The sequence below is a fragment of the Myripristis murdjan genome, chromosome 1 (genome assembly GCF_902150065.1).
Source record: "Myripristis murdjan chromosome 1, fMyrMur1.1, whole genome shotgun sequence".
NCBI lineage: Eukaryota > Metazoa > Chordata > Actinopteri > Holocentriformes > Holocentridae > Myripristis > Myripristis murdjan.
In genome coordinates, this window is record NC_043980.1 from 33851067 (window position 1) to 33876088 (window position 25022).

The following is a 25022-nucleotide window of genomic DNA, read 5'->3' on the forward strand; positions in this document are numbered from 1 at the left end:
CAAACAGTAAATTCTTTACAGAGTAGAGACTGTATTATCTGATGTATTTAAACCTGTAAAAACATATTTACAAATAGCCATTATCTTTTATATACTTTTTCTCATAATCACATATATGTCAGCACCAGTAAAAAAAAAAAAATAATAATAATAAAATAAAACAAGAACATCAACAACAACGATTTTGTTAAAATGTTGTCTACATTTGACTTGGTCCCGGTACATAATGATATTTGGAGGAAGCTTCATTTTTCTTCCCAAAGGGATATCATAGCATATCACAAGCCCTCACTTTGAAGAAGACAAAAAGGTCTCAAAGGCTGCGACCTTCTGCTACCATAACACTGACCTGGAAGTGTTTCTATCCTCCCTGCCCCGAGCTGGAGCAGCACCGCCTCGGATGTTTCCCGCAGGCCTTGTTCTACCTGGTTCGACATCATTCGCTCCCGTCACCTGTTTGAGCCTGTCTGGAGAGCTGGACTGGTTTGGAAGAGTTGGAGGCGTGCGATGGAGCCACTGAGGCAGTGACCGCTCCACAGCGTTCCATGCACCAGACAGACTCAATCGATACAAGAGCTCCTGTTTATCCAGCTTAGCCTCAGACACTGATGTAGGGTTTTATTTGAGCATCTTCCTTTGATGGACACGGCCGATGCTACAACCCTAAACCAGCGTCTGCTGATAAACACGACCTTACCCTTGACCTTCGAACACCACGCGCTCAGACGAAGGGCTTGCATTCCCCAAACATGAACAAAAGTAAAGAATCTCATTCATGGGGTGCTACCGAACGCAGCTATGCTTACAGAACGATGGGCGCGATTAAAGTTTGTATTTAAAGGGTTGGATTATACAACACCAACAACCATGAGAACAAATGCTTGATGACAAGGAATTAGTTTACAGAGAAGAAGGCTTTTTTGGTTTGTTGATTACAGCATCATTCTCAAACTTCCATTCTGATGAGCTAAATAGAGTTACAAAGTAAAGCACACACAAACACATTCCTTCTTAATCACACTTTCATTCATTTCATCTTTTTTTTTTTAAACCAAGATTATAAAACAGTTAGAGAAGTAAGGTGTTATCTTACCAACAACTACTGTATTAAAACCTATTTAACATATATTTATTATTCAACCGTAAGGGTAAAAGAGAGCCTACTTCAAATGGACACTGTCAACAAGTGGTAACAGGTTCAAATTGGTGGTGAGACTGAAAGCCACAGGCCTCAGGTAAAGCCAAGGGCGATATTTTCCTTTATACCCAAAGTAAGCTCAGGGAATGGGGAAACACTGACTTCAGTGGAAGCACTGATTTGTATGATGCTAACTGCTGCTAAACCCCATCACCCTTTAAGCCCCTGTCACTTTTCTCCGGGTCCCTCCTGTCCAAATCAGAAATCACAGAGTCTACAAAAGCAATTCAAGGCTTAGCAGTGGTTCAGTTTCCTAGTAAAGCGCTGGGAGAGGGCCACTTGTATGTCTTCACAGTAGTGTTACAGTATAGCACAGTTATGCTCTAGTCGGAGCGAGGGCATCCGTAGCTGCAGTACAACAAAGCCACCATGTAAAGCAGGGGCTAGGGGGTGCTTGACAACCAGCTGTATCACAATGGAAGGGAAGGCTGAGCTGCAACAGGAGGACAAGCATATTTGAAGCAGACGACAAAACGCAAAAGTGGGCTAATCTAAACATTTTTTTGTTTCAGTTGACAAAGACATTAATAGCATTATTTTTTTTTCAAAGCTAAAACGGCCACAGACGTAACAATAGAGGTGGGGTTTCAAACAGGGCTGATCATTTGTTTTTTTTTTCCTTGAAAAAGAAGTCACTTGTGGTGCTTGGATACATTCAATGCCCAGCGATCCTTTTGCTTTATTTAGTGTAATGCTTGCGATATGGTTTGTGTAACGCAGACAGGAGATGAGACAGTTTCGTGTAATATTAGCTCTGTTAGCTGCCTCTCCGACAAGTAGATATGCCCGTCCTCCCTGGCTGCTGCTGTTTGTTAGTTTATATATGTGTGTGTTTGTTTGCGCCACTTTCTGTCTGTGTGTGCATAAGCCTGCGAGTCCAAGTGCTCACTTTAGCTGCCTATTCCCTCTCTCTCCATCTGCCTCTCTCTCTCTCTCTCTCTTTGTCTTTCTCCACATGCACCATCCACAGCCACGCACAGGAAATGAAACGCTAGCGATTGGCGCCCAGGTTGGTTGCCTAGCAAAAGCACTAGAGGGCAGAGTGTGCTTGTGTGGCATTTGTTTTGTTGTGATGTTCACAGTTTAAACAGAGACAGGAGCACAGACAGCAAGGAACAAGTCTCTAGAGAGAGGGTGGGAAAGACGGGAGGAGAGAGGGAAGGAGAGGGAGATGAGAGGGAGAGAGATAAAGTGAACACAACAGAGTGAGAGAGTGAGGGAGACAGATTTGTGGTGTGTGTGTGTGTGTGTGGTGGGGGGGGGCTACGAGAGGAAATGGGAGCATTGAGAGTGCTTTCTACTCCCTTCAGCTCCTCGTGTAGCTGAGAGATCTGAAGCTCTGAGCCGGGTGGCGCTGCAGAAATGGGATGGCACACACAAACACACACACAAATAAATGGCTGTCTCGAGAACAAGTCCTCCTTCCCTTTCATCAGTCCATGCTGTTCAATCAGCCCATGTTGAAGCGCTGTCTCAAAGCACTGTGCAAAAGGAGGTTGGTTTCAAACACTGGAACACAAGAAATGGTATAATTTCATTTCACGGAGAAAAAGGGAAACCAATGGAAACACACCTCTTGATCTCTATAAGGGATTTTCATTAATATGCACTAGATATGATTTCTCTCTCTCTCACACACACACACACACACACACACAACACATACACGCGCACACACACAAATCATAAGACAAGAACTCATTTATAACCTTGCTCATGTTTTACAAAACAAAAACATGCCGGTCACCAGTCCATGTCATGTCTTTTATGTTTTGATTTTCTCAGGTTTGAACATTTCTCCCACTTGTGTTTAGTCTATCCAGTAAAAACAATTATCTCCAATTTCCCCGTTGGCTATTGGCTGGGGAAAAACTCCTCCATCCAACCGTCGCTTGAGTCCAGCTCCGCCCCTGAGCCATCGCCCAATCCGAAGGCTCCTCCACCTGAGGGCCCGCCCCCATATCCATAGGATGACATGTCCTGATTGGCTGTCCTTTGATAGCCCTGTGGCTGACCCCCAACCCCAACTCCCCCTGGTCCGTAGGGCCCTCCTCCTCCGCCCCCTGCTCCCATTCCTGGCCCACCAGGGCCTGGCCCAAAGCCCCCCATCGCACTCATCCCCTGGCCCATCACCCCCTGGTTCATCCCCTGGTTCATGACCATGGGCCGGGGTTGGTTGGTCCTGGGCTGACCGCCCATGTGAGGGCCCATTATTGAGCCGCCCATACCTGCTGCTGGGTTGCCCACCCTGGGGTCCATTCCCTGGCTCATGGCCTGGCCCGGGCCCTGAAAGTGTTGCTTGGCCATGCGTGGGGGTTGACCGGGCTGCATCCCATAGCCCTGGGCGGAGCTGAACCCCACCATGTCTCCTCCCCCTCCTCCTGTAGTCCTTCCCACTCCTCCCCCCATGGCCTGGAGACTCTGTCCCTGCTGCTGTGGCCAACCGGGCCCGCCCATTCCACCACCTCCACCTCCAGCCCCCAGCATGCTTTGCAGTCTCTGTGCCTGGGCTTTGGCGTTGGGTGGGCCTTTGAGGGCCTGCTGGGACATTGAGTTCATTAACATGCCCTGTGCTCCATACCCTCCTGCTCCACCACCTCCGGTTCCTCCAGGCATACCCCCAACCCCTGGGCCTGCACCTGCTTGCCTGGGCGGCCCACTGGCTGGGTTGTGCTGGGGTGGAAGACCCATGGGGGCCTGGACACTTTGGCTTTGGTGCTGTTGCTGGTGGATCATTTGGCTCATGGAGGGGTTGAGGCTGTACAGGGAACCCTGGTTAGAGCCCTGGCTGCCGTAGGGGAGGCCCATGTCGGGTTGAGGGCCCACTGCGCCCGTCTGGCTTGGAACAGAACCCATCTGGACCATCTGCTGCTGCTGGTTCTGCTGCTGCTGCTGCTGCTGCTGTAGGAGGCGGGCGGCTCGGATATTCTGCAGAGCCTGGCTCCTGGACGCCAACTCCTGAGGAGTACCTGGAAGAGAGGAATGAGGGTCAGGAATTAGAATGAGAGAAAATAGAGGAGAGGGGACGAAGACGGTCAGTCGGGAGAGTGGCAAACAGAGAAAATGGTAAGGAATGAGAATTATATTAGAGGGCTCTGGAGTTTACGTAAACGTGTATAGTATACACCCATGTCACCATATGGCACAAAAAGAATGATCATGTAGGTTAATGCTAAGAAAAAGACTTATGCTCAGGGACAACATGTGTACCTCTCCCAATTTAGTTCAAATCCTACAACACCAAAATTAAACTAAACTCGGTAAGCGCCAACATCTTAGTTCCCCACCTTTTTCTATTAGAACTGGGTAGTGGCAGGGCTGTGGAGGCATGCTAGCGTGGAAATGGTTCTAAATCCCCTAATAAACCCACTTCTGACACCATTCCACTAATCCCTCACCTCACAGCTAGCACTGGAAGTGTAACTGAGAGTCAGAACGAAGAGGATCACACACTCGAGAGTCTGAAGTAACTGGGGAGTGAGCAGAGTTGTGGCTGTAATGCACCAGCACACATTAGTGGTGAATATACGATATGAAGGTATATTATTGCGCACGCATCTATAGCATGTATCATTGTGCATATAAACGAGTAGGTTCTGATTGCAGGCAGCAACAACATGAGCATCCTGAGTTGAAATTCATTGAATGGTGATCTAAAGTGAAGGCTGGGGTTGATTGCAAACCAAGGCACAAAGACTTTCCGGAGTAAAGCTGCCGTAAGATAACAAATCTTCTACAGGCAGCTGAGCTAACAGGTATTTCTATGCTGGAGTTTCATGCTGAAGCCTCCTCTTCTTCTCCACACTATCTCTGAGACTTGCAGACAGACTCTTTGATGGCTATAAATGGCATCCGTCTTGACTCTCCTCCTCCTTCTCTCTGTATTTCCTTCGTCTCTCTCTGCTTATCTCCATCATCCTCTCACCCACTCGTTTCTTTCTTTCCCAACCTCTCCAGCTACCTACCAGTCAGACCATCTACCTATTCCTCTTGCTGCCAAACCCCTCCCCTCCCTTCCTCCCGCTCCCCCTCTCATCCATCTCTCTGACTTCACCGGAACTCTGGGGGATCCAGGACAGACAGGTTGCCGTGGTAACAGGCAGAGCAGGAATATTCTATATTTTTCCGGAGGGAGCAAGGGAGAACGAGAGAGAGAGAGAGAGAGAGAGTGAGAGAGAGAGAGAGAAAGAGAGGCAGAGGAGTATTTGAGTGCCAACCAATATATCTGACAGAGACAGACAGAGAGGACATGGATTGGTTTGAGGACGATGGTCAGATGGTGCTGTTTGCATTCATGTTTGCGTGCCTGTGTGTGTTTGTGTGTGTGTGTTTGCGTGTCTACATATCTAATTGTATCTGTCTCTGAATATGGCAGAGCACACACTGTAATCTGAAGTCAAACATCTAGGCAGACTACAAGACCATCTGAGTCTGAGTGGTGAGTGCGTGTTTGTACTACATTCTTGTTGCCAGCCCAGTGTTTGTTTGTGTGTGTGTGTGTGCGTGACAGTGGGATAGGAGTATGACTATACGATAAATCGCTCTATAAGAAATCGATTTGTTACCGTGGTCTTGGTCGTATTTAGGTCAGGTCCTGGCTTAGTATTCTATCAAGGCTTTTTGGCATGCCCCCATTCCTGTGTTCATGAACTGTTCACATTTATGCACATGTGAGGCTGTATAAATATGCCTGTCCTTATTCACATGTATGTGTGTGTGTGTGTGTGTGTTGACATCTTACCTTGGTACTGATTGACTTGAGGGTATGGATTCCTCTGGCCCTGGCCCATCTGCCTTGGGAGATGCTGTTGTTGGAGCTGAATACACACACACACACACACACACACACACACGTTAAGAGTGCAGCTGAGGTGGATTTAATTCTCCACCTTGTTAAGTCCCTTCACACTTCCTAGATTCTGGAGATGGTTTGATTATAGGATATCTGCAGGGTCAGGATAACGTATATAAAATACAAAATATGAGTAACTGTAATCGGTTACAGTTACAGTTTAAAATAGGGCAATCAGATTAAAGTTACTTAAAAATTGAATATTTAGTTATTTTATCTTTTCATCGGGGTTTAATCTGTTGGAACATCCATCTCCATCGAAATTGTCCCATTACGTCTGCAGTCATGCTTGCTCCCAACGCTGCAGCTAACATTTTCAAGCAAGAAAATTATTAAAACAGAACTACTGTAGTGCAAATTTCTTTCAGCATCAAAAGAGTCTACTTCAAACCTCAAAAAATATCTTGAGGTGAGTCGTCTGTTTTTTGGGAATATGGTAAAACAGATTCACTAACTAGCTATATTACAATCACAGTGTTGCATATTTGCGTTAAGATAGCAATAACACTGAATCAGCCTCTCTCTGGTTAGGTCTTATCAGGTCTCATGACATTTAGTGAGAGTAAACTAAACTCTAAGCTAAACTCTAGTGAGAGTGAACTGCAGGTGGTCTGTAAATGAATGTAAAACAAATTCAAAAGTACAGATTTAAAAATTGGTTTTACTTTATGCACCCACTTTGTGAAACATGCTGTCCTAATATTTATGAAAAACACAATATTCTAGAAGTAATCTAACTTTTTTAGATTAAGTTGCTGACTTTGAGTAATGTAATGGAATAAATCATGGATTACATTGTGAAGTACATATTCAGTAATCTGTGATGGAATACATATTAAAATGAACTATTCCAACCCTGGATATCTAAATGACCAAAGAGTGGGGTTACAAAACCAACAACGGAATATTTAATTCCTGTCAGAAATTAAATTACATATTGTTGGTAAGTGCAACCCCACTCATAGATGTTCTATGTCCCAACTGAGTGGCCCACCTACAAACTAAATATGTCATATCCAAGTATCTTATGAGACATGAGTGGCATGTTGCTCCATTAGATGAGTCTGATCAGGGTGTGATACATGTATTGGGCGCTGTTCAGATAAGATGCCTGTTTCTGCATGCTGTTCTCCACACACAGTACCACACCTGTGTTGTATTCTGATATCAAGTCAGAGGGGGCAGTGATTCTACTGTGTGGCTCTGCTGTAAGCACAGCGTTGCCAGTCAAAGTCCAGAGCAGCACCGAGTCGTGGAAGAACCTTGAAGGTTCTCACAAAGACACGCAGGGTAAAAACCTGCCCCGGCTACTCAGTGCTGTTATGTCTGCATAGCACAAGGTGTTGTTTATTTAAGTGGTGGTATGATGTCCATTTAACAACATACACAAAATCCCAGAAGGGATTTCTGTGAGTGTGCATGTGTGTGTGTGCGTGCGTGCTCAGCCAATTAAAAACTAACGTAGTAGGTGGTGACTTCAGGGTTCAGAACTCTTTAACACTGGATTCCCCCACAGAGAGAGAAATAAAAAGAAAACACCACATTATCACAGCAGGTGGCATGTGGCAACACACATGCGCGCACAAACACACACACACACTCTGTGCAGAGATGAAAGGAAGTAGTGAAGAGGGGGCTGGTTGAGGATAATTATACATGCGACCAGACAACAATAAGGAAGTGGAGAGGATGAGCTGCTCTTGTTGGAGCGCACACAGAAAAATATGCAAGGATGCATGAACACAAGCACACGCGCACATACACACACTATAATTTATGCATGACAGTGAATCATAGCTGATTTAGAGCCGAGTGTCTGCACGTCTGCGAACATGCGTAGGACCTCGTGTGCAGACGTGTTCGCAGGAGTCTGCCAACATGGTTGCATGCGACGCTTGTGTGTGCTAGAAAGCAGACTCATGTTTGACAAAATGTACAGCAGAGAAAATCTGAAAATACACCATAAACAAAAACACTGACAATCTTGTGAAGTCACTTGTTGCCCGGTGTTTTGTGCAGAAAAAGACACAGTGCAGGATGCCTGTTAGTGGATGGACTGAAGCAGAATTTAGCTGTGCCTGTGGTGGAGACGCCAGGCTTCTCTGTTGAGCCGATCGATATTTGTTGTACTCATGGGAAGCACAGTTACACTCCAAGTGTAGTGGAGATTTTGGGGCTCCTCTACTATGTATGAGCACCCGTTTTTAAAAGTGAGGTCACCCAGGGGTCCTTGAGGAGCTTCCAGGGGTTCGTCAGCAAAATGAGGAATAGTTTAATGTCACTATAATTTAATTCATCAGAATCTGTTGCGATACAAAAAATTATGGATGATTACTTTAACATTTGAGTGTCAGTGTTTAAGTATGGCATTTACACAGTTTAATACTTAACATTAACCAAATTATCTTTTCATGCAACGGGCCATAGGGCAAAAGAACTTTAAATAGGGGTTCATGGCTTAATGAAAGTCACCCCGGGAAGCCTAGAACATGAAAAAGTTTGAAAACTGGGCCTTATTTTCCTGTATTTTTCCATTGTGATGACTGATTGTATTCAAGATCACATACTTTACTTACCTGCAGGTTGTCAGAAACCTTGCTGTCCAATACAGACACACAGGTCCAACATGTTTGAACTGCTTTTTGAATTCAACTGCTGGAAATTACTTGGCCCTGTGTGTGTGTGTGTCTGTGTGTTTGTTGGACAGCAGCACCACTGAAGGTGATGAAATTTTGAGCACAATCAGTCATCGTGAAACCAGGAAAAAGAAACAGGTAGAGCCTGGGTTGAAAATAACTAGAATTACCATTTCACTGCCAAATAAAAGCACTGTTATGTCCCTGGCCCTTTTATTTTTCCTTTATATGACACATGCATGGCTACAGATGTGTGTGCATACACGCACGCACGCACAACACACACACACACACACACACACACACACACCTGTTCAGCAAGTAGCTGCTGTTGCTGCTGTTGCTGCCTCTGCTCTCGGAGAAGCTGCTGTTTCTGCTGCTCCATCATGTGAAGCTGCACTCTCTTCTCCTGCTCCATCGCCATCATCTGCTTCATCATGGCTGCCTGCTGCTGGTTGCCTAGGTAGCCTGGAGGGGGACCTGCCCCCTGATTGGGCCCCACCCCTGAGGCCACGCCCCCTGAAGGGTGAGGAGGTGGGACAGCGCCGGGCGGCCGGGACATTCCCACCACTCCCTGTTCCTGGACAGACACAGAGGAGCACACAGTTGGTCAGGCGGCTATCAGTCAAACAATTAATTAATCAATCACTTAATTTATCAATTAAACAAGGAAACAAGAACAATCAGAAGTGCCAATCCCAATCATGTCTGTGTAGCAGTCAGGAAAAGGAGCAATGGGCCATCTAGAGTCTCGGGGTTTTCAAACTGTAGTCCAGGGAGCTCCAGGGGTCACTGAGGGGCTTGAGCTTAATTTCATGATTAATTCAATAGGATTGAAATGCATAAAGGTTTAACTGAACATTAGGTTTTAATCTCACCATGATAAATACATTTGTCAGTGTGCAAATATGACATCTAAACAATTTAATACTCAATATAGAGCAAAATATCAGTTTGTGTAAGGGTCCATGCAGCAAAATCACTTCAAATGGCGGTCTGCAGCTTAACAATAGTAAAACTTGGGGGTTCGGTACAAGAGAAGGTTTGAAAGCCCAGCAGAGCACTACCAGCACATGTAGGGAAAAAAAACCCCAAAAAACACAAGAGGCAGAATCCATTTGAGCTGCCACCCATTATATTTGGTACAGGCACGCAAGGTGTCTGTGAACGAGAGTCAGAAGAGAGATAAAGAGCGGCCCGCCACAGATTCTGCTCCACAGGCCACCCTGACTTCTCCCAATGGGGCACTGCTTGGTCCTGGGTGCATACATTATCTCCTCATTAGCATATAAAGAGCACTTCCTCCTCCACTCAGCCGTACGCTAATCTCTAATAGGATGAAATGGCCTCCTCTGGCCAATGGGAGGATGGCGTTTACGAATCTATTAAAGCTTGGAAGGCTGGATGACAGTGGGCATCATTTAGGACAGCTGGCAATGAGAGGGGAGCGGCTTGAGAGGAGAGAAAATGATTTGGGCCTGATAGGGGATGAGCGTGCGCTGGAAGATGTGCAGAAACACGTGAAAACACACACCCACACCCACCCACAGACTCACACACACACACACACACACACAGAAGGAAAGAGAGTACAACGAATCACATTTAACTGCAGGGCAAGAATGAAACAAAAAGTGGGATCATGGCAGTGCATGGTAGTCGTGGCTCGAGCCTGAAACACACCGCTATATTCAATATGTTTTGAAAGAGCCAAAGCCACATAATCCGTGCTGAGGCTTTGCTCTTCTTAGAAAGGAGTTAGGTGGAGATAAACCTCCTATATTGGAGCACAAAAAGCCCTGTGGAGCAAACACATCGGCTGCTTAATACTCGCTCACTAGACAGCCAGACCAGACTGATCGATGCTGCGAGCTACGCGCCTCCTCTCCTGTTGGCATATGCCGGATGGCAGCAGGGCAATCAAACGATGCAAGAGAGGAGCGGGGAGGGAAAAGAGAGGCGTAGTGTCAGGTACCGACCAGTGGGGGCCAGTGGTGATCTTCAAGGGTGCATGTGTGTATGTGTGTGTGTGTGTGTGCTTATGTGTGTCTCACTGGCCTCCTCTCAGCAGATGGCTCAATCATGACGGCTCTGATCTACGATCTCTCCCGCTCCCCCACTCTCTCTACCTCTTTTCTTCCTTTCTCTCAGCCCCCCCATCACCATCAAACTCCGAGCCACCCTCCTTTCTCCCGCTCCTCTCTCTGTAGACAGGGGGCCCTGAGTCATGTCCGCACAATTGCAACGGAAAGAGGGAGCGAACGAAAGATAGATTGGAGAGGAAAGAGGAGAGAGGGAAAGTCAGGGAACGTAAAAGGTGGTGGCAGTGGTGAGACCATGGAGCAAGGAGAGGAAGAAAACAAAGTAAAAACGAAGACAGGGAGAGGAGAAAGGTATGCGAGAGGAAATGAATTACTACTATTTTCAGAGGTGGAAATAACAGTTGTAGCAATGGCAATGGTGGCATTATAGGTTTATTAGCACTTCACTGAGTGACAGAAAAGATAAGAAAGCAGTGGAAATTAATGGAGAGGAAGAGAAAAGGGTGTGTGTGAGGAAAGACGGGAGGTGTGAGAGCTGAAACGGGGGGAGAAAAAAAAAAGTGGGAAGGAGGCAGGGCATGAGGGGATGACGAGAGGAGAGCAGCTATCTTGTTCTGGGAGGAGAGCAGGAGGAGACGAGGAGGTGCTGAGCAGGAAAAGGGCCAAAGGAGGAGGAGTGAAAGGTGGGATGGAGGGAGGAGAGGAGAGCAGGTACCCTGGCAACAGTCGCTGTGGCGAGGAGCAGATGGCACTCAGAGGAGCAGTAATGGCTGCCGCGCCTGGTCACCCTTCACAACGCCGCGCGGACCCGAATCAGTGCTACGACACACACACACACACACACACTTACTTATCCCACCCTCTTGCTTGTGTTTTCTCTGACCTCCTTCCCCCTTCTCTATTTATCAGTCCATCTTCCATTCTCTCTGTCCTCTCTGTCCTAACTAGTGAGCACTGTTGAATAATGTAACAAAGAGCATCCAAAGTCTGTCTGTTTTCTCTTTCAGTCCCATCTATCCAAGTCTCCCTCACTCTCTCACTCTCTCTCTCTCTCTCTCTCTCCCTTGCCACTCTATTCTGGCACCTTGGCCAGCCTGTCAGTCCCCAAACTCTGTGCTGTTCAACGGAAATGGGTCAGCGGCTAATGAGACTCAATGCTCGGCGGCTAACGACAGTAGGAATACAAGCGGCAAACTGGAGTATGAAGCTGTAGAGCCAAGCCACCAACATCAGTGACAGGAGAGATAAGGCAGCGAGGAGAAGGAAGTTAAAAAAAAAGGAAAAAAAAAAAGAAAAGAATGGGAGGGATGAAACGGAAAGGAGAGGTGAATGTGTCATCAATTGTTCTGTCAGAAGTGTGTGTGTTTTTGTATGCGAGTGTGTGTGTGTGTATGTGTGCTGGAGGCTGTCCACCACACTTTATTGGGTTAGGAGGCATGGAGAGCCCAGGTGATTACATTACATACGGAGTGAACGGAAATGTGTGTGTGTGTGAGAGAGATGGTGAGAGAGAGATGGTGAGAGAGAGACTTTGTCCATTCATTTCATTTGTATGTGCCACAGAGCCGGAGTATTTGCCTACCATAGTATGGATCCATATGTAAGCAGTGTGTATGTGCTGTCTGTGTCTGCACAAATGTTTATCTGCATACATTATTATGGCTGTGCTCTCTCCAGACAGGATGAAATCTCCTCCTCCTATGGTGGCCACACTGCAGCAAGATTAAAGGCTGCATTTTCTGCTCTGAAATACGTGCAAACGGCAATAGCTGCCTCAGTGTGTGTGCGCGCACTCCGATACACACACACACACACACAAATTCACAATGCATGCTTGCAAACATACCACAGCCACAAAACAGAGGCACAGAAGAGAGCAGCTCTGTACTTTATGCATAAACAGAAACACACACACACACACACACACACACACACCGCCTGTAAGAGCAGTGGTGCCTGGCAGCAGAGCGCTGGATGTCTGTGTGCTTTCCAGAGTGGCTCACATCTGTCACCCACTTCTGTGAGCGAAAGAGGGGAGGGCGTGTGAAGGGGAGGAGAGCAGAGGCACTAAGAGAGGGAGAGGAAAGAGGGAGTGAAGGATGGAGAGATGGTCAGGCCAAATGATGAAACATCCAGATGCTTCATTAGACCCTCACACAGCCTATAGTCGCAATCAGAGGGCAAAAAACACACACACAAGTGCAAAACTAAGGTACATTTATGCCCGTTTTTCTTCTGCACTTTCTGACTCTGCCAATCAGAGCCAGCCTGCTGCGAGCTGGAGAGATGGTGGTGCTGCTGTGGGCGGGCGCTGGGTTTTGGTGGAGCCCTAACGTGCGGCCAGTCACTTCAAGGTCAACAGTTTGATCCCGGTCACATCCAGCCGCCATCAACGTCAGAATGTCCTTGGGCATGAACATGGTTGACCTTGCACTCTGACCTCATCGGTGATGTCTGACCCCTCTGGCTCGAGGCATGTGATTATCTGAGGGATATGCAGATGAAGCGCTGGACTTGTTCTTGAATTCTGCTTTTTGCACTTTGAGTGGACGGATGAACGGACACGTTCACTTGTAATTCCAATGCACCTTAAACACTCGTTCATGCATTAAAGACAAATGACATGACAGTCAGCGTGCACCAAGATTGGATTTTACTCGCTCGTTTCTGATTTTAGTAGATCCCAAAATCTGGATTGGCAGGTGGCAAGGCTTGTGAATTCTGCATAGTCTGCAATTCAGCCACAACACACACAGAAGGAATGTATGCAGTCAAACATGTTTTATTTTTCTAAAATTCAGTGAATAGGTTGTTTTTTTTTTTCTTGTTGGTTTTACTGCTGCTTTGGTCAGGGCTGTGTCAACATCCGTGTCAAAACTGTGGCGCAGATCCACCTGCCTAAAGCTACTTTCCAGCGCTTGACACTGGAATATCAGACCACAGATGCTTTTTTCCTTTATGTGGATTTTTGACCTCTTCTGATCATTGCAAGTGTATTTGTATTTCCTCTCGACAGAGTACTGAAGGGGCGGTCCGGTAGAGCATGTACCATTAAGTCCATGTGCGCTTCATTTGACAGCTGGCTGCATGTCTAAACTAGATGTGCAGATGTGCAGTCCAAGAGTAATCAAAATTTGTACACAAGAAAAAACAAATGTGTGTGAAAGTACATAGTTAAACACAGGTATTATGCAGCACCTGCTGACTGGTCCTCAAAGGCAAAGGCGCGTGCGCACACGCATGCACACACACACACACACACACACACACCGTAACCCTGAGCAGATGGCGGAGCCAGACCTCACAGTATTAAAGTATCCCCGTAACGCCAAAGGTAAAGAAGACATCACAGTGACACACACAAACACACACACACCTTCACAAAAACGGGCTCAAAGTTCACTTCACACAGATTAAAATGAACTAGTTCACGTTCAGTTAACAATTTTGAATTTTAAATGAACTTCACCGTCCCAAAAATGAAGCATTCACTTCTGCTGTTTTTCAAAATGAGCTGATCTGAGCTATCCTTTTTCAGGAGAACCTCCTCCATCCATCCATCCATCCATCCATCCATCCATCCATCCATCCCAGCCCCCAATGACTTGCCACTGCCCACTTCCAAACATAAATGAATTACTGTATGAATTACTGCACATGAATTACTGCATCCTACTAGACAGACATTACTTTACTACCACCCTTTATTAATGACTTCCTTCTCCATCATTCACTTGTAAATATTTTCCCAGGAATGGTCGGATGCTTCAACTCCATATGTTTTGTCAAATTCTGGAAGGCTGGATCACAGCGGGCATCATTTTGTCAAAATTTTCAGACCCGGCGGGCAAAATCTGCACAAAAAGGTGAGATGATTTTTTTTCTGTTGGAATCAGTCCTGATTTGTTTATAAAACTCATTCATATATTCGTATGGACAGACATCAGCAGTGTCGGTAGCTTCGCTGTCTGAACGTGCACTAAGCATGCCGCATGCCGGCTGGTGAAAATACCGGGCGTCGGGTGCTGGGAAACAGTGTGTGAGCGCTGAGAGCTCATGGCCCTCATATTCACATTAGTTGCAAACGGATGTGTTCAGTTCACCGTTGAGACTGTTAGATGAAGACTGCTCATTTAGCACACACACACAAACTATGAAGCCAGTGGTTTATTCTTATCCAACATTTCAATATGTCTACAACTCAGGCCCCCTTCTCTAACACACACTCTCACAGGTACACACACACACACACACACACACACACTTACTCAGTTTCTCCCTGGAGAGAGTTATATTTAAACTGCTGGAGAGGAGGCTTGCTCCCCACAGAGGTCTGTTTAATCTCTAACATCTCTCCCCTCTAAACCCTAACTGGCCTATTTCTGAATCTTACCCTGCACATGCACGCACACTCACAGAAATGATGATACACACACACACATATACAGACACACACCAGCCACTGTGCACCAAAACCATCATTCTGTCAAAGCAACACTTACTGATACTTATTACCAGCTACTATGGAAAGTTGTGAAATTTTTGGTAAAGGCTGTGATATTTTGTGATACTTTGAAACTAATCACATGGCATGCTCCCGTGTAGGTTTATATTGTAATCAATAGTTTGATTACAGCAGAGTGGAAGGGAGGGAGGGAGGGTGCTGCAGCCGAGTTTAAATTAAACTTAACTGCTGGAGACAACTTCATCAAATAGTTTTGAGGTAATGCAGCGTTGCTACTATCTGTGACTGTCACCAACACCACCAGCTGATACCGGCCAGCTGGTATTGGCCAAGCACAAACGCAGATAAAAATAAGACTGAATAGAAAAGAGTGGAACAAGAGACAGAAGCAAGGAGAGTGGGGGAAAGGAAGATGGTAGGAGAGAGAAATGAAACAAAATTGAAGAGAGAAAAGTGCAGGAGAAAGAAGAGTGAGCATTAACAGCAGGATGAAGGGATAGAGTGAATACACGAAAAGGAGAGAGGAGGTCCCACTCCAAGGTAAAAGTTGCTCCTATCTCTAGGATTTCACCTGGTACCAAACAACGAGACGATAATGTCTCAAGCTGAAGCATTACTCCACTCCACCTGTTAGATATCGGATGAGTTTTAATATTTAGCTGTTCGAGTTTAAAGTGTGACCCGTTTTCCCCAAATTAAGACCACATGTCCCACGAGTGAGGTTGCTTCCTGTGGCAGAGAGGATGGTGCTACTTGTCACAGCTCACTGGCATCAGCGCGTGTTTATTTTTAAAAGCAAGAACAATAAAACCCAGCAACTGCCCTTGATAACAGCAACGACGGGTCCCAGCGAGATAAGCTAACATGAGGTGGAAACTAAGCGGTCAAAATATTGGAGCTGAATCTAAGTCAGTTATTACTTACAAAATAAAAGTTTTCAGCAACTTTCCTTTGTACCATGAAACAATACAGCTGATTTCATGAGTAATTCAGCCAGTTTATGGTGAAAAACCTGGTAGCATCTGGCAACCCTCTTGACAAATACCTTAAAATTTCTCAAAATAAAATATCCTGATGATTTATTTTTGTTAAAACACTACACATGGCCCCTTTCGGACATCCTTAACTGCACTTCACAGCTTTTTGTTTAATTCTATGAGGCAGAGCACAGCCTGAGATCCTGAGGACGCCTCTGACTGCTCTGCTGTCTAAAGGTACCCAATGGACTTTTCCTTGTAAATACTTTGGGTTTTGTTTACGTCCAAGTTTCCCTCCAGATCGCTGTCTCTCTCCAAAACACTGTGTCCTTGAGGTCAAATAACACTTTGAAGCCTGTGGAGCCTGTGGGCAGCCTTGTATTTGGAAACGTGTTTTACGTATTTTCCTTGTATTTTCGTTTTATTTGTTTGCTTGATTGTTTTTCTGCCATTTTCTGTTTTTTTTTGTGATTAATTTTGTAATTTTGTGTGATTTTTATGGCAAATCTATAGCATTTCTTTATAGCACTTTTTTCTTGTGTTTTTTTTTTTAAACATATTTTTGGGTGGGCAACTTTGTGGTATTTTTTTGGAAGAACTCCAAAAATGAACCAAAATCAAGGAATCAAGTGAATTTGTTCAGGTTTCAAATTCAAACGCTGATGCATTAACTACCTACAAAGACATTTGCAAAGCCTTTTTTCATAATATATTGAAAGTTGCATTATTTATAATATTTATAATGGTGTGTGCAATATGGTGTCCCCATGCTTATGGGCTGCTGGAGGAACATGTTTTGTAAATAAAACAGAGACCTGGTTGTTCTAGTGTGCACTGTAGCGCCATCAAAGGGCACAAACTACATTGGATAACTTCAAATTGACTCGATGCTTTTTTAACAGTCGCTGTCTTTAGCTTCAAGACTAAGGCCACGTTCACACTAAACTAAACAGGTAAACCTGAAAACGCCACACGTCACTATGAGCCGTTGTCAGGGTGTTGCTGGTCGTCTGTGGCCAATGATAACTCAAAGTTTTGATGCCATGTCCTGCACTGTTAACCCTTGTCTGTGTCCATCAGCAGCTGATGACTCAGCATTTTGAATCTGCAGTGGAGGCTGTCCCTGACACAGACCATCCTGACTGACTGCTCAGCCTGAGCCAATCAGCCAACAAGAAGAGAAATGGAAACAGGGTTGTGTGGTTATTACGTTGACCAGCCAGAGAGGGAGATATGCTAAAGAAACCTTCCACAAGCAAAGGCCTCTGGGCTGACAATAACAGAGCCAGCTGCAACTTTTGAACAGATACATTCAAAAACGTCCAAACAGATTCAGGGCAGCATGGAAATAAAGCGCTACTGCTATTTTAGTTTCGTTTTTTTTACTGAATTACAAATAAACTCCTGCCAACACCCAGCAGTTTTTATATTTGGTATTTAGTATTTCTATAGTATTTCCTCTTGTGCAGGCACAGAGGATGCTGGATGTTGGTTGTCAGCTGTGGTCTGTGTCATGTGTTCATGGACTTTTTAATAAGAGCAAAGACGCAACACAAAGCGACCTGAGCATTAGCCTCGGCTGGCACCGTTTCATTTGTACAGCTTGGTGTGTCCTAACAGTCTATTGCAAAACAAAAACAAAAACAAAGCTTGTTAATGGAGACTGTTTTAATTCAAGCAGTTTTGCTAGCGAGACATGACGTGACATGATGAAGACAACCAAACACAATGACAAGTGCAAGTTACTTTGCCTTTTACAGGATTATTGTTTTACCTGGAGATTTTTTGCCTTTTTCAGTGAGGAAACCTAAACTCCAAGACACGCTGCCCTGAGAAAGGGCATAGGCTAGACTATTTATTTCCATATCATCTGACACATTCATTCTTTCATTTGCTACATCCAATTATTGCTACTCAGAGCAGCAGGCGAGCTGGAGACATTCCCAGCATGCATTGCATCAAAGGCAGGACAGGTTGCCAGTCCATAACAGGACAAATGCACTCTCACTCTCATTCACACCTACGGCCAGTTCAGAGTCTTTGGTTCACCAGAGCTGCATGTCTTCAGGCGGTGGGAGGAGACCCACCCAAAAACAAGAGGAGCAGGCCCACAACACACAGGAGGACCTGAGCCAGGATTCAAACCCAGGTACTTCTTGTTGTGAGGCAGCATCTCTAACCACCAAGCATCCATTTCACCTTCATTTGACAAGTCACTACCTAACAAGCCTCAGATGTGTTTCTGTTATCCTATTTCTGCTATTTCTGCTTCTTGTTTTATCTTCCACATTAATTGTTCAGTGTAATTGTTTTCATCCTGTCAAACACTTTTCATATAAATTAAGTTCCTCCCTTTGTCATTAAGGCGCCGGATAGTCATGAAGATGAGTGGAAAGAGGAGTAACGGGACAGAAGACAGGAGCCCATCATTATCATGACAACGAGGGAGGAAGAGTGAGCACGAGAGAGCGAGGGATGAGGAGAGGAGAGAGGGCGAGCGAGAGCGCAGGGAGAGGGAGCGGAGCGCCGGATGAGATCATTGGTGGCCGGGGAGCGATTGTGATTGTGGTGAGCGGACGAGTGTACCACCCTGAGAGGGACCAGGTGCTACGGTAAATCACCCTGGAAACTGTCACCATGGAAACCTTAAAGACACACGCGAGGACACTCGACGCCGAGAAGAGGCCGCGAAGAGGCTGTGTTTGGGAGAGCGCGAGCGAGTGAGCGATGGCGTGTGTGTGCGTGTGTGTGTGTGTGTGTGAAAAAGCAAAAACCAGTGTGTGTACATGTGAGGGAGAGAGAGACGGAGAGAGCGCGAGGGAGAGATTGATGTGTTTCTAGGTAATCTAATCACAGTGGCTGAAAATGGCACATCGGACTGACAACTTAGAGCCGCAGCGGGTGACGCTCTCTCTCTCTCTTCCTCTCTCCTTGCCTCCTTCCTTTTGTCCTACTCTCTCTCTCTCTCCCTCCTCAGTGTCTGTCTCACTCTCTCGCTTGCTCTCCATCACCCTCTCCAGTGAAAGATTAGATGTCTGTCTTGTGTGCTTTCATAACATAACCTGTCTGCTTTATTGCCTCTGTGTGTGTGTGTGTGTGTGTGTGTGTGTGTGTGCGCGTATGTGTGTATTGAGGGTAATTTACAAAGCTCATAGCAAGAAGCAGCAATAAATACAGGGAGCGAGGAAATCAAATACTGTGGTGAGTGAGTAATGTGTGTGTGTGTGTGTGTGTGTGTGTGTGTGTTTCCGTGCCCGTGTGTGCATGTGTCAGGTTATCCCGTTGCCCTGGTGATTATTCCGGCTCTTCCCAGGGAGAATTCCTGACCGGAGCGTTTGAATTATTCACAGCTCCGATCAGCGCTATTACACGGCTGTTAACGGAGGGAAGCGTTATGTTCTATCCGTCCATCCATCCCCGTCTCCCGCCCTTTTTCTCCATTCTGTCTTTTTATCCGTCTCCCTCCCTCTCTTCAATTTCCTCCTTTACTGTCTCACCAATTTCTCTCCGTTCCATCCTCTCTCTTCATTTCCTCAAATCCCTCCCTCATTTTCGGTCTCTTCCTCCTTTCGGATCCCTCTATCTGGGCATTCCTCCGCCCTGTGCCTCCCGCCCTCCCTTTCACCCTCCCTCTCTGTCCGTCCTGCGACTATCCATCCTCCCCTCGTTCCTTCGTTCTTTGTTCACCCTGCAGGCTGATCCTTCCCCCCCCACCCTCCCCTCCCCGCCTCCTCGCCAGCAGCGCTTCTCCTCCTTCCTCCTCTGGCTTCAACCCTTCCGATTGTTTATCTACCTGTTTCACATTTGTTTTTCTATATCCACATCCATCCATCTTTATTCTCGGCGCCGCTCGTTTAACGTCTAGATCCCATCCCTCCCTCAAGCAGCTATCATTTTGCGCCTTCATCTGATCTACCCCTCCCTCGCTGGTTCCCCTCCTTCGCTCTCTCCTCCTCTGTTTTTTTTTCACTCCATTTTTACGGAGCGGCTGTAGCCCCTGCCTCTCCCTTTGTCTCTCCCTCCATCCACCTCTCTAAATGTATCTCTGCCTCTGTCATAGCCCCTCATTATGCCTTCTCCTCCTCTCCGCTCCCTCCCTCTCCCCCTTCCTCTCTCCAGAGAAGCCATTAGGTGCTGCTGTAAGGCTATCATTCTTTTGCTCTCTCTCTCTCTCCCTCTCTTCACTCTCTTTTTCTCTCTCTGCTGTAGTCTCAGGGCAATAGGTTCCCTCTCCCTCTTTCCCTCCACTATTCTTCCTCATTCTCTCCACCTCTCCCTCCCTGTATTTCTTCAGGCGCTTTTCCACCCCCCCTCTTCACATCATCAGGAGGGAGTCCTGCTTCCATCCTCAGCTCCCTCCCTCCATCTTGATTTCTTTACTCCTCCAAGCTCCATGCGATCTCTCCCCCCTTCTGTCCTATGATGTTCCAGTGTGGCAGTAATGTGCAGCTGTGGGTTTATAGATATGGACATATACATGTATACATTTATGTCTTTGGCTCTACTGCACTTATAGGGAGGGTGCTACCTACAAACATGCATGTGGAAGCGCAGTTACACACTAAAGTGCACAAAGATAATCGAGCTATATACAAATGTAAATAAAAACCAGGAGAAGTTGTGTGTTCTTTGCAGTCACACAGGTCCAGGAGGACGTCCGGTGTGGCCACACAGTCTTGTACTGGCAGCCACTGAGAAGCTCCACTGGATGTAGCTGTCACGATGGAGTCATTTTAACACCGCTGGTGCCTCCCTCCTCATCCACGGTCAAACCGGTCATACTGCCCTTCACAACCACAGGGTGGGCTAGAGAGCGATGTGACCATCAAAGTCAGAGAGTCGCAGCTGTAAACTGCAAACAACTGCATCCGGTTTGAATCCCAAGTGCTGCCATACAGGGAGAAGTGAGACTTTTTGGGAAGTCCACCACCCTAGAGCCTTGTAGCATCAAAACCTAATGGAGGGTCAAATGACTTGGTAAAGAACTTGTCTGTCCACAATATGGACGCAGGGTGCCCTGGTAGGTCACCTGGCAGAGCGTCTACCACGAGTCAAGCCTGAGCGTTTACTGCAGAGACCCAGGTTTGCTTCAGAGCTCAGCCCTTTGCTGCACCCCCTCCCTCTCCCCCGTCTCTCTAGCCTCATTATGGAATAAAGGAGAAATGGCAAAAAAAAAAAAAAATCTTAAAAAAACAACAACACAACAAAACAATATGGATGCATCAGGTGAGTGTTTATATTAAATTTTGAATGAAGAAAAATGAGAGGTAAGCTACATTAACGCTATTAGCTCTTCAATTACTAGGGTTTGGTATCGTTTTGGATTTTATCAGTTCCAGCTCTTACGGATTCCTGACTCCAATTCTTTTCATTTTATTTGAGAACAAAAAGAAATCAAACTGAATTGAAAGCAAAACCAGTGTGGCGCGGTGGTCCTCTGAAATAAATTACATGAACTTATCACTTAACTACAGTTCGACGGTATCATATAGCATCCCGATTCTATTTGCAACCATAAAAAATATAGTGCTGTACTACATCATGGTCATTTTTAACAAAACTCAAATATCAGTACATGCATGACACATGCACAAGACATATTCCCCACCTTAATCTTAACCTCATCGTTAGCATTAGCACAATATGGTCTCTGAGTAGTGCCGCTGAAACAAAATGTTTTGGAAAGGCAGTGACGTTTTCTCTGGTGCAGATTAAAATCCCACTGGTCTGTGCTGTGCGAAAACACAGTAGAACCCGGGCTAAGACATTTATAAGTAATCTAACCTGCTAACTGTTGGTTTTGTAGACCTAAGAGTTGTGTTTTCTTGCTGGAGATGCGATCAAATGTTGTGGGAGCAGTGGCCTGTTGGCAGGCTCTGCTCACCCTGCTGCTCAGACTGTGTAGCAGCACTGAATCTTTTAGTGGTAGAAAGTGCGAGACTATTATCAGTGCTAGTTGATAAAGCTGATATGATATCTGTTTTTCTGCACTTATGCAAACACACATCCCATGCACACGGATGGTGGTATCTACGGCAAACGAGTGGGACGAAATTTCTGACAGGAACTAATAAGCAGTAGCAACGGTTGTGTTTCTTAGCGATCTTAACTGAACACTGCGACAAGCCCTCCACTGGACCGGCGGCTTTATGTGGATCTGAACCAGCAACCCTCTGCTCACAAGCACACTTTCCTAACCCGTATACCATTGCTTACCTTGTAACCAGTACTGATAATCACAACGTGCTGATAACGTCAGCACAAAGAAATGGACGTTTCACCACAGGTTAATTTAAGGTTAACCTGGTTAATTTTAATCTCACTGTGCACAAATCTGTGAAAAATAAATTACAAAAATCCAAAGAATGCATCTGTGCTTCTGAGTTGTGGTTGAGTTGAACAATTCTGACTAATAACCATTCCACAGAAATAAATTATGACCTGCACATACATTGCATCTCTATTTTTCCATTTGTTGTAGTCAATCATGTATCAGTCTGACCATTTTGAACACACACACACACACACACACACAGGCTATCTACAGTGAGCAACCTATTAATATTGCCTTTTGTCTTACATATTAAGCTGCCTTTCTCTGTGCTGCACCTTCAGCTATCTCCATCGCCCCCAACTCTCCCCATCTTTGTATGCCATTAATCTCTCCTCCTCCTCCTTTACCTCCTCTGCCAAGGGAGAGAGGGAGAGAGGGAGAGAGAGGGAGAGAGAGAGAGAGACAGAGTGAGAGAGAGAGGGAGAGAGAGAGAGAGAGAGAGAGAGAGAGAATGACCATTATCTAAGCTAGCATCTCCAATAATTCCACAGCAGCCTATTATCCACAACAGAGCCGAAATGGCCTTTGGTAATATGATGAAATCTGCCGTAAAAAAGTAGAAATGGGACTAAAAGCGTCAGAATGTAGAAAAACCTCCATTCTTCAGCCGCTTTATCACATTATTGCATTCTACTCTCTCTCTCTCTCTCTCTGTGTCTGCTTCTCTCTCTCCCTCCCTCTCACTTCCTGTGCATCACTGTCTTTCTCTCTCAGTTTGTATTTTTCCTCTCTGCATGTCTGGATCACCCTCCCCTCGTCAATCACATTCTCTCTGTTCCTCAGTATTACTTTCCTTGCTAGTTCTGTCTCTCCCTCTCTCCCTCTCTCTCTCTCTCTCTCTCTCTCTCCTTCTCTGTGACTCTCCATGAGTGTGTTGATCTATTGCCAGATAACACCGTGTTCTCAAAAAGTAGAAAATGGAAATTCCATTAAACTAAGTGTTGGTCTCAGTCTCTTCCTAATGCACCTAAAACACTAATCCAACTCATAAAAACACACACACACACTCACACACATGCACACACACCCTCTCGTGTGCACTGGCACACCCCTGCACTGACGCTGTGCTGCTTCCACACAGACACACAAAGAAAGAGAAGACCTTCCAATCACTAGCGTCCTGCAAATAGGCGCAGGAAAAACAATTTGCCGTCATGGCTAACAGCTGCTGCTGGTGGGATGGAGAGGGGGGGTGAGAGAGAGAGAGAGAAAGAGAGAAAGAGAGTAAGAGAGAGAGGGAAAGCAGCAACACCCGCCCCCATTCCTCCCACTTTTCTCCCCTCCTCCCCCTCTCTGTCCCAAGGGAGGTAGAGAGGTGATGTATGGACCCTCTCCTGATCGCACGACTCAGCAGAACAGATGGACAGAGAGAGAGAGAGAGAAAGAGAGACAGAGAGAGGAAAAGTGCACTGTTGCAGACATACTGAAAGGGCTATGTGATCATGTGTCAGTAAAGGTGCACATCTATGTCTGTATTCACTTTGATTGATATCGGTCTTATAAAACTGTTCGCTTCAGACCAAAGCCTCCGATAGTCAGTATTTCGCATCAATATATTTTTTATTTTCTTTGCTGATTTAAAGGCCTTGGGGTTTTCTGTTAATTTATTAAACCATGGTGGCCTGCCAAAATTTAGTTTTTACTGCTGGTTTCATGTTGCTGATGAAAAATGTATTGCGATTACAGTGTTTCTCAAAAACGGGCTCATCAGTGGCGCACTGCAACGTGATTGGTCCAGCCGCCACAAACTGATCTCTACATCAGTCTCTGTTGTTGTTGCGGTCACTACAGAGTCTATGTGCTCTCAGCAGCAACACCAACAAAAAAAAAATCTTAAACTTAAAATTGAACACTTTCCACATGTATTAGTAACAATATTTGTAAACAATAACTTAATAATTCATTACCTACAACAGCCCCCCCTAATAAGGGTAATTACCAATTTAAAGGGTGACCGTGGCTGATTTGTGTAAATGTGTGACATATGACCCAAACCCTGGCCTGTTTTCTAAAAGAGCAAATTTAAGTCCAGACTCATTCCTGTAAAATCTGTTCAGAAAGTGTGCCACGATAACAACACGCAACAAGGCCAGAAAAAACCCCACACCCACACAAAACAAGGTGTTGCCATCAAGATTTTTGAAAAGTCTAAAGCTTCATACTGTGCCACACAACAGCATGTTTATTTAAATTAACATATTGTGTGTGTATCTATGGCGCAAAGCACAAGGGATCAGCGGTGTGGTAAATCCAGAGAGCACAGTGCAATGCAGCATGACTAGATCACAGATGCAAATTGTTGTCATCAGAGAGTGCACATCTGTTCGTTTAGAGCCACATTTTGCAGTACCTTGTTCTGAAAATCTACCTGTAAGACGCCGGGCTTTGGCTGAAACTCCAGTGTGAAAATGAAACCTTTTGCACACTCTACACACACACACACAGCGGAGCCACTAAAGAGCCAATTAGCTCGGTTGTGACCGCAGACCCTTCCTCCCACCACTCTTATCGTTTCTTT

The 25022-nt window shown here is 45.7% G+C and overlaps 1 protein-coding gene across 2 annotated transcripts in view; it reads right to left on the reverse strand.

The window, feature by feature from the left end:
• Positions 1–963: 963 nt before the first annotated feature.
• maml3 (mastermind-like transcriptional coactivator 3) overlaps positions 964–25022 on the reverse strand; it is a 128158-nt gene continuing 104099 nt past the window's right edge. For both annotated transcript variants that reach the window (XM_030059287.1, XM_030059280.1), the window contains 3 exons: positions 8997–9266; positions 5940–6015; positions 964–4167 (listed from right to left, as the gene is read on the reverse strand). In XM_030059287.1, coding sequence (XP_029915147.1) covers positions 3053–4167; positions 5940–6015; positions 8997–9266 — 1461 coding nt within the window. In that variant the 3' untranslated portion in view covers positions 964–3052. The remainder of the gene's footprint in view (positions 4168–5939; positions 6016–8996; positions 9267–25022) is intronic.